Here is a 9,955-nt window from a genome sequence, read left to right as displayed (position 1 = left end):
CAACCTGTGGGCCTCATGCATTCTACAGAAGCTGCCTGAGATACTAGTCTTTGGGGCAAGGTCCTGGGTTTTTCACAAAATTGTCTGCAGTTGTCCATGAGCAGAAGGTGGCTGGGGCCTAGGCTCACAGGAGAATTTCCAAGCAGGATCTCTTTTACCTAGCTCTCTCCATCTAGGGAGTATCACTCTGTGATATTCTAGATACTTATTAACATATGCACCTTTTGTGGCACTCAGACTAACTCAGAGCTTTGTGTAGCCTAAGCAAGTATTCCGTCACTACGTTCCCAGCCCCAGCCTTTATTTATTGGAGACAAGTTCTCACTGTGTTGCTCTGACTAGTTTGGAACTCACTATATGTATCAGGCTGGTCTTGAACTCACAAAGGTCTGTCCTGCTTCCCGATCTGGGATCAAAGGTCTCTACTATCATTCTCAAATTTACAGTATGCTCTTAAAAACACCCTTTACTGGGCTTCCCCCAGGCTTTCTGAGCTCCCTCTTCTCAGCTTCACCACTTTTACAGGTGTGGAAAAGCTACTCCAAAGCCATATGTGCCCTCATCAGCAAGCTCTGTCCTCATACAATGATTTCTTTCTGCTTGTTGGTTTATAATATGGTCAGCTCTCTGTGTCCAGGTTTTTCTTTTTCTTTTTAAAGCGGATCTGGACATTGAGTTTAGCTAGACAAATGTTTTATTATGAAGATCACTGAGCTGTAGTCTCAGGCTCCCTTCACTTGCCCCCCCCTCCCCTTTAAAACTGGTCTTACATATTCTAGCCTCAAATTTCTTATGTATTTGAGGATGACTTTGAACTTCTTACTCTTCTGTCTCTACCTCTTGGATGCTGGGATTATAGGCATGGGCCACAATACTGTTTATGCAGTGCTGGGGGATCAAACCAGGGTCTCCTGCACAGTAGGCAAGAATTCTAACAACCAAGCCTCATCCTCAGGCTGGGCACAGGTTTTAAATTTAAAACCCTTTTGTTTTATTATTTTATGTGTATGGGTATGTTGTCCTGCATGTATGTCTGTGTATCATGTGTATGCAGGGCCCAGTGAGGTCAGGACACTAGATACCTTGGAACTGCAGTTAGAGACAGGTGTGAGCTGCCATGTGGGTGGTGGGAATTGAACTTGGGTCCTCTAGAAGAGTAGCAAGACTCCTGATTACTCATCTCTTCAGCCCTCAGACACAGGTTTAATATTTGCAGATGCAACTAACCTCAGAGTGGGAAATATCTGGGGGCAAATAAAGCAAAACAAAACAGGTATAACAGTGTATGCCTGAAACCCGCACTTGGGAGAATGAGGTCGAAAGATCGCCTGTGTCAAAAATCAAAAGCAAAACAAAAAATATGAAAAGGCCAGGTGTGCACACAGACTTGTAATCTTGGTTTGTGAAACAGAGGCAGAAAGAGAGCTGAGATACAGGCCAGCCAGGGGTAGATAGTGAGACCCCATCTCAAAAAGCCTCAATACTATAAAAACAACCCTGAAAAAAGAAGCTGGGTGTGGGTACACACCTGTAATCCCAGCCCTCCACAGGTAGACTTGGGAAACAAAAACCTCATCTCAAAACAAACCCCCAAAACCCATCCTTGGTGCTTGGAGCATGTCCCCCTAAGTATATAGTAGGTCAGGTGGCTGGGGCAGTCTTGCAATCCCAGAGAAGGAAACTGTCTGGCATGTGGCTGGGAACCTTGCTGGGGAGAAGGGCCACCGAGAGCAGCAGGAAGGAGCATGCACAGCCACCTCACTAAAGAATATTCATTTATTTATAATTATTGCTAAGTAAACGTCTCTTTTAAACAGGAACATAAAAACACAGTAGGGCTCTGCACAAGTGGGATCGCTAGACAGTTGGTTTGTATACATGTCAAAATAAGTTAGAGTGGAATTCGGCCAGGGTTTGAGTCACCCTTTTCAGAAGGCTGGGAGGGGTGAGGCCGGAGCCTTGCCAGGACCGCCCCCAGCTCCAACTGTGCACTGTGTTGTACCTTCCTCTCTGCATTGCCCAGGCACGAGGCGTACCTAGGGCAGGGGCTTTTTGAGCATGGGACCCCTCAGAGGGTTGTGCCAATGGCGGGGTGAGCAATGAGAGACCCCACCCAGGCCAGACTTCTCCCTTCTGTTTCCAAGACCAAGGCCACTGCTTTGGCAGGAGAGGAGGAGGTACGGGGTGCTTTTTGGTACCAGGGGAGAAAGTCATTGCGGGAAGAGGTAGTTTGCAGGGGTGATGCCTTCTGCTCAGCAGGAGAAATGTCTTGTACAGTGACACCTAATCACTGCCACCTGAGGGTCTTCACAACCGGCACCTGGGAGGCTGGGAGCCGTGGGAAACCACACCTGGGCCATTGTGTCCACCTGACTCCCAGTCTTGAAGTCACCCTGAGGCCTGGCTTGGAGTCTCACTTAGGGACACAGGCTTGGAGGCAGCTGCACTTGAGATCAGCACCTTCCACCCCAGCTGGTTCCCCCTCTTGGTTTTTCAGCCAAAGCTGGTGGCTTCATCTGTGCCTTTTCAGGGTTGGCCCTGTCTGCTCCCCTGGGGGCCTGGGGATTTATGGGCAGGGCTTTGGGTGCTCTGGAGGTTTCTGAATGTGCCAGTCACTACCCGAAGGGAAGGTGAGGAGGGGGCAGCTGGCCACACGGAGTCAGAAGCCTTGGTCACCTGGATAGGACAGAGCCACTGGCCCTGAGGACCAGGTAGGTCCTCTGCTGCCTTCTCTTCTGCCTGATCCTTCTGAGGCTCCCACCTCCCGGGCTAGGTCCTACCATGCCTGACTGCTTTAGGGAAGGGAAGCCGGGAGTGCACAGCATACAACAAAGCTTCCATTTGCCTGCCCATCACTCCATCAAAGATAACAGACAAGAGTTGGTGAATTACTTTCAAAATGCCCTCACTTGCTCAAAACAGGCCCTGCCCCTCATGGCCTTTAATTTCCTTTTTAAGTATGTTGCTCTTCCCTGGGAGCCTGCTGAGCCTCAGCTCACCCACTCCTCACAACAACCTGCTTGCTCATAAAACAAACAATCAAAACCATTCTAGTCCTCCTCTTCCCAAGCCTCTCTTGGTCCCAGGGGTGTCACCCTGCCCTTCCCCGTGACTCAAGGGACCCCCACCTGTCCTTGTTAATGCCAGACACAAGGCATGTCCTGATTTTGTTTGGTGAGGAGACTATGGTTGGTACTTTAGCTTGGGGCAGAACTGGATGCAATTTGTTGAAATGCACATTAGGGACATTCTTTCAAATAGGGCTGAGGGCAAGGGTGCTCTGCCGGCTGGCTGGGAGGGGCTCTGGAGGCTGGGCTCCCCTGCTCTCCTACAGGCAGGGCCAGGGCTAGGGCCACATGCATGTCTGGATGGAGCAAGGGGAGGCCCAGGAGGTAGAAGGCAGAGGTGCCCTGCCTGGCTGTTGAGTGACGGGAAGGGAAGAGGTTCTTGGGTCTGAGCAGGGTTGGGGTGGGCAGTGCAGGAGCGCAAATGTCCTTAAAGGCCAGAGTCGGTGGAGAAGAGAGACAAGACCTGGCTCAAGCATTCTCTTCCTCAAGAGCCCCTATGGGCCTGAGGCAGCTTGGAGCAGACTTCTGAGTTTGTGTGCCCGTGCCTATAAGAGACTTCACTAGCATTTCCCCTACCCACCCACAGCAGCAGGCCAAGGAGGACCGGATCTGGGCCTCCCGGTTACCTTTCCCTCACTGGGATGCCTAGGCCTGCGCCCAGCTCCCTGCAAGGACAGTAGTACAGTCTCCATTTGGTCTAAAGGTCCCTAGTGGTGCAAATGACTGGGGGTGAGGAGGGGGGCTGGGCAGTGGGCAGTAGCTTGGTTCTGGGCTGCAGAGGTGCAGCCCTCAGTACGTGGGTCACACCCTGTGCCCTCCTCACCCACTCAGTTGGCCTGCTATAGCACGTTGTAGTAGGCCATCTCTTTCATGGCCTGCTCAGTGAGGGTGCTGGCCTCCGTGCTGCTGTCCACACTGGTGTAGGTGTAGGCGTTTTCCTCGAAGTCCTCCATCTCCTGTTGGCTGTCAAGTTCAGAGGGGTCGGGGCCTGCCAGCTCCATCATGGGGTCTACAAGAGAGGGGCACAGTTAGGCCTAAACATTGGCCATCCCCAGTGTCCTTTGGGAAGTGGGGGCCTTAACGTCCAGCCATTGTACAAGGACCTTGGGCAGAACAGATCTGTGGCCTGGCCTTGACTTCTGGGTTATGCTCCCTTGGCCCTGCTAGGCCACTAAGCCCTCCTGGGTCATCATCCTTTGCAGTGTCTGTCATTGGTCCTCTTTCCTACGCGCTCCCTGGACTTCATCTCATTGACAGCCTGCAACCTCCCTCCCCAAGGTCAACCATCAAGCACTCCTGTGACCTTGCAAAGCTCTGCCTCAGCACCAGAGGGTGCGGTTTCTCCACATTTAGCACACCAAACCAGCCCCGCCCTGGGCTGGGTTCTTAGCCAAGGTAGGTCGTCAAAGCACCCCTGGAAATGAGAATGTCTGCCAGGTGCCTTGTAATTCTGTCATGTTGAAATCTTAGGGGGAAACAGACCCAGCCCAGGGCTCACCTTGATAGGTTCAAGGTGGGCTTCCTAACCTTGACATTACTCACATCTGAGGCCAGGATCCTTTGCAGTGGGCGGGGCCACCTGTCCTCTGCAGAATATCATAGTATCCTGAACTCTGTCCATTGGAGGCCAGTAGACACCCAAATGTCACCTGAGGGGTCAAACTCACCCTCTCCCCTTTGCCTAAGAGTGGCTCAGGAACTGGCATGTAACTTAGATCTGACCACGCGGTTAGGAGGAAATGCCTACAGGCAGGTTATTAATTTTAATGAAGGGAAACAGCTTCCATCCTTTTCCTGAAAGTGTTCTGGTGGCTACTGATGGTCATCCTGAATGCAGGAGAAAATGCTAATGCTGTGTGTGAAGTCCCATAGAGGTAGCTCAACCCTAATATCATTTTTGAGGGGTTGAACCACCCACCTTTAAAGGTAGCCTAGACTCAGATCTCTGGGTTCGAGGCCAGCCTGGTCTAGAGCTAGTTCCAGGACAGCCATGGTTACACAGACATGGCCTAGACTTTTAATCCTCCTCAATGCTTTTTTTTTTTTTTTTTTTTTTTTTTTTTTTTTTGACATAGGGTTTCTTTATATAGCCCTGGTATCCTGCCCTGGAACTTACTATGTAGAGCAGGCTGGCCTTAAATTCAAAGAGCTGCCTCTCTCTGCCCTCCCTAGTACTGGGGGTTGAAGATGTTCTCTACCATGCACCATAGACAGCTCTCACTCTCTCTCTCTCTCTCTCTCTCTCTCTCTCTCTCTCTCTCTCTCTCTCAAATCTCATGTATCCCAGACCATCCTCAAACTCATTGTATAGTCAAAGATGACCTTGAACTTTTTGGTCCTTCTGTCTCTGCCTCCAGAATGACGAGATCATAGTGGCAAGGCACCACACTTGTGTAGGGGTTGCTGAGACTTTGACCCAGGGCCTGTGCAAGCTCTGTATCTGCTGAGCTCCTTCCAACTCCTTCAGATTGCTGAGTTGCTGCATCTAACCCACAGAACCCTCCTGACCTTGTAAAACAAGGTTAAGTATCCCAGCAAACCAAGTCTAGGTTGTTTTCTTCTCAAAGCCAACTGCCACACTGTCATATTATGCCACTGGCTATTAAAACAAGCCAAACTTCCATGTCCCCACTTTATCTCCATTGTGTCCAACTGGCCTTGAACTCAGTACATAGTTGAGGATTGTGTCCCTATGCTGGAACTGTAGATATACACCAGCCTCTGTGCATGCACATTGCCTCACCTCCCTAAGTTACAACTGTCTGTGAGGTGGCCTCACTTAGAAAGAAGCTGCCTATTCCAGTTTCATAGACGAGGTATATGGGTATCCAGTCGACCTAGAACCAATGACTGACTACTTCACTCATCTGGTATAGCCAGGGAGGGACCAATGCTAAGCATTCTTGGAAGAGGAAAGAAATTGTTCTTCTCACTCCAGAGAACCAGATATTTATGGCTCCGATCATTTGCAAAAGGACAAGGTTGGCTTGTTTTTTGCTGTGGGTAGCTACAAGGGAAGTCCATTGTAGTGAACTCCCCAAGTGCTTTAGAACCCAGACCAGCACCTCTGGGGTCCAGACTCAGCTATCAGCATTAAAAAACATCTTTCAAATGTGTGGCTCCAGAGGCCACAGGTTTGAATGCCATCACCCACCTGGTGGCTCACCACTGTACTGCCTTCTGGCTTCCACTAGGCAAGCACATGGTTCACAGACATACACAGAGTCAAAACACCCACACTTGTAAAATTAGCCATTAAAGAAAATCCTTAAGTGGCTCCCATGAGCAGGCAATTGGAGACCTCCTCCTGTAAGGTCTAGTTCAAAGGGAGCCTATGGGGAATGTAATCCCTCACCCCATCCCAGAAAGTGCTGGAAGTCCAGCAGTTTGAGCCAGTTCTGGGTTGAGTCTGAGGGTATACATTAGGCCCTGATAATGCAGATTCCCACTCAGTGGGCCCTGGACAGAGCTAGCTGGCATGTCCACTCTTGTCTATCAAGAGGCTACAGAGAGCATCTGGATGCAGGCTATAGGGTTCCTTCTATTGAAAAACTACCTTCAACAAGCCACAGTATCACCTGCTTTGCCAGAAACTCCAGGCCATCTACTGTCCAGATGTTCCAAAACCAGTCACTAGCCATTTGTAGTGAACTACTGAGCATGGCAAGTCAACTCAAGGCATGGAGAGGGCTCATTGGAAGGACCCTGGGATGCCTCCTGCCTGTACAATCTGATGCTAATGGCCCACGATGGAGCTGAAGACCAAAGCTCTGCTATGACTGGATAGGAGTGGGGAAGTCGCATAACAGCTTGAGACTTCTACCAGTTACCATGATATAGGATTGTCTGGAAATTTCTCTTCCTTATAGTTTTCAGGGTTTTTTTTTTTTTTTTTTTGAGAGACAGGCTCTCATTATGTTGCCTGGCTTGACCTCAAACTTGTGGTAATCCTCCTGCCTCAGTATCCCAAGTGCTCACATTACAGGTAGGTGTGACTACAACTACCCTCTCTAGAAATTCTTCCTTTATTACTCGATGCAGGATCTTACTGAATAGCCCCACTAGCCCTGGGGCCTCTTCCTGCCTCAGTTTGCTGAGTGCTGCTAGAATTGCAAGTCTGCACCACACTCTGCACCAGCTCTCTTAGATCTTGGGTTCTGTTTAAATTCTTTTTCCTACATGTACCTTTTTTTTTTTTTTTGGGTTTGTCGAGACAGGGTGTCTCTGAATTGCTTTGGAGCCTGTCCTCAAATTCACTCTGTAGACCAGGCAGGCCTTGAATTCACAGAGATCTGCCTGCCTCTGCCTCCCGAGTGCTGAAACTAAAGGCTTGCGCCACCAACACCCAGCTTACTTATTTGTTTCTTTCTCATAAAGCTTAATGGCAGGACCACTTGTCCCCTCTCCTGAATATGTGGCGTTCATTCTTCCTATCAGGCACCATGGCTGGTTGATTGTCCTAACGTCTCTGAATTTCCGTGTGCACTTGGAGGTGTAACCTCGTATTTCCCCCTTTGTCCCTTCCCCATCCATTTATTTGAAATTATCATGGTGTCTTCTGATAATGATGGGAAAGATGGCACAGCCATTGCTCTTGTGTGTTGTGATTGATTGAGTTGCCTAATCTCTCTGCCCTGAAGTTTCTGCTATAGGAACAAGTGATACCAGAGCCAGCCTCCCTGTGAGGGTCACATGAGTTACACAGCACTCAACATGTGTAAGTTATTGTTTTTATTATTGTTTTAGTGAGCCCATGTAAGTCCTTGGAAGACGACATAAATACCCCCATTATTGCCATGATGGCTCCCCAGGTTCTCCCTCTCTCCAGACCTGAGCCCATCTCAGTGAAGTCTCAGCCTTGGCCAGCCTCTCTATGCCCCTAATTGGACAGGAGACTCCTGAGTGGGCCAAGCTGCTGTCATTCCTGCTCTGCCCACTGCGCACAGCCCACCCACCTTGGCTGTCCAGGCTGATGTCCATGACGCCATGCTTGACCTTCATGTGCCGGCTCAGGTTTCCCTTGAGGTTGAACTTGCTGGAGCAGTATGGGCACTTGAATGGCTTGCTGCCTGCATGCAGGTGCATGTGGCCCAGCAGGTTGTACATGCGGTTGAAGGACTTCCCACACACCTGCAATGGGGAAGGCACCAGAGGGCTGTGGGGAACCTGCCACCCTCCCCACACCACACACAGCATGCTGTCCTGTCCTGTGAAGCCCCCGTGGCACAGCAGGAGGCAGAGGACAGCCTTTTTGGTGGTCGCTGCTCCTTGTATCTAATGCTAGCTAGCTCTGAGATGGAGTTAGGAACTGGGGTTCACATCCTATCACAGGGTCCTGACCAGGCCCCTTCAATGGCTGCATCACAACCTTCACCCCCTCTCAATTCTCCCGAAGTTTCTGCAGCTTCAAGGCTCTGATCCCCACCTGCCCTGCTCAACCCCTCCAAGCCCAGGTAGGGACAGTCCCGTACCTTGCACTTGAATGGCTTCACGGGTGAGTGCACAATCATGTGAGTCTTGAGCGTCTGCTTCTGCACAAAGGTCTTGAAGCAGATGTGGCACTGGTAGGGCCGGACACTGGTGTGGATCAGCATGTGGCGCTTCATGTTGGCCTGCAGGGTGAACTCTCGGCCACATACCTCACACTTGAACTCCTTCACGCCCTGTGGGGGTAGAGGCACTGACAGGTGTGGCTCTGGGAAATTCCTTTTTATAAAAAAAGCGTTTGTATGTGTGGTGTGGTGTGTGTGTGTCACTTTCAGAACTTGGTTCTCCTTCTACCATGTGGGCTCTGAGCAGCATCCAGGTCATCAAGTTGGTGGCAAGCACCTCTTCCTACTGAGCTATTCTGCTGGGGTATGACAGGAAGGGCTGTTGTTCCAGGATGCTTTCCGGGACAAGGCAGACATAAACTGTGTGCCTTCCCATCCCTGCCTGCCAGGTGGGTGTGCAAGCAGGTCTGTTGTACCTATGTGCAGAGATATAAGGGGGTCTGTGCACCCAGCCACCCACTCATCCATTCATCTTTCAGTCCATCCACTCAGCAAACAGGCACGTGTACTTGCTAGGAGCCGGCACCACTAGCCTGTGGACCACAGCAGGGCAATGCCTTTGTCTGGGCCATTTTCATTACATCAAGGACGTGTTTGCTTGTTTATTTTTCAGTTACATCTCTTGGGGGACAGACCCTTTGGGAATATGATTAAAGCTATGTTGCCAGGGACAGAAGCTCAGCGGAGGAGAGCTCTTCTACCATGTGCAAGGTGTCCTAGGTTTGAGCCCAAGGGTGGAGGCTAAGGCAGAGGCAGAGGCAGAAGGAGCCTGTTTGAGGCAAGTTACAACCATACAGTGAGAACCTGCCCATAAAATAACAAAATGTTGGTAGGGGTAGGGAGAAGAAAACAAGAAAGAGCTGTGCATTGACAGTCATGATGGCACAGGCCTGTTAATCCCAGAGGTTTGGGAGAGATTGTGACAGTTGGGTGGAAAGTTCAAAGGTAGTCCAGGATACAGAGTGAATTCAAGGCCAACACAGACAACTTACCAATAAAAGCCGGGGGTGGGGGTGGGGTGGGGCTGGACTGGACAGTTGGCTCAGTGGTTAAGACCACTTGCTGCTCTTCCAGAGAACCTGGGTTCTGTTCCTAGCACCCACATGGTGGCTCACAACCCTCTGTCACTCCAGTTCCATGTAATGTGGTATACATACATAAATGCAAGCAAAACATTCTCCATGTCAAAGTAAACATATAAAAGCTGAGTATGGGGGCACAGAAGCAGACAGGTCTCTGTAAGGTTGAGACCAGCTAGGGATAGATTCATAGTGAGACTCTGGTGGGGGTGAGGGTGGAGTGGGGAGGTGCTGGGATTATATCTCAGTAGAAGAG

General features: G+C 50.2%; 1 protein-coding gene across 3 annotated transcripts in view; it reads right to left on the bottom strand.

The window, feature by feature from the left end:
* Nucleotides 1-1,758: 1,758 nt before the first annotated feature.
* Nucleotides 1,759-9,955, bottom strand: part of Znf710 (zinc finger protein 710) — a 66,988-nt gene continuing 58,791 nt past the window's right edge. For all 3 annotated transcript variants that reach the window (XM_051206619.1, XM_051206620.1, XM_051206622.1), the window contains exons 3-5: nt 8,540-8,731; nt 8,024-8,198; nt 1,759-4,077 (exon numbers count right to left, since the gene is read on the bottom strand). In XM_051206619.1, the coding sequence (XP_051062576.1) occupies nt 3,908-4,077; nt 8,024-8,198; nt 8,540-8,731 (537 nt within the window). In that variant the 3' untranslated portion in view covers nt 1,759-3,907. The remainder of the gene's footprint in view (nt 4,078-8,023; nt 8,199-8,539; nt 8,732-9,955) is intronic.

Source organism: Phodopus roborovskii, unplaced genomic scaffold (genome assembly GCF_943737965.1).
Source record: "Phodopus roborovskii unplaced genomic scaffold, PHOROB, whole genome shotgun sequence".
NCBI classification, from domain to species: domain Eukaryota; kingdom Metazoa; phylum Chordata; class Mammalia; order Rodentia; family Cricetidae; genus Phodopus; species Phodopus roborovskii.
This window is presented reverse-complemented; position numbering and strand designations above follow the sequence as displayed.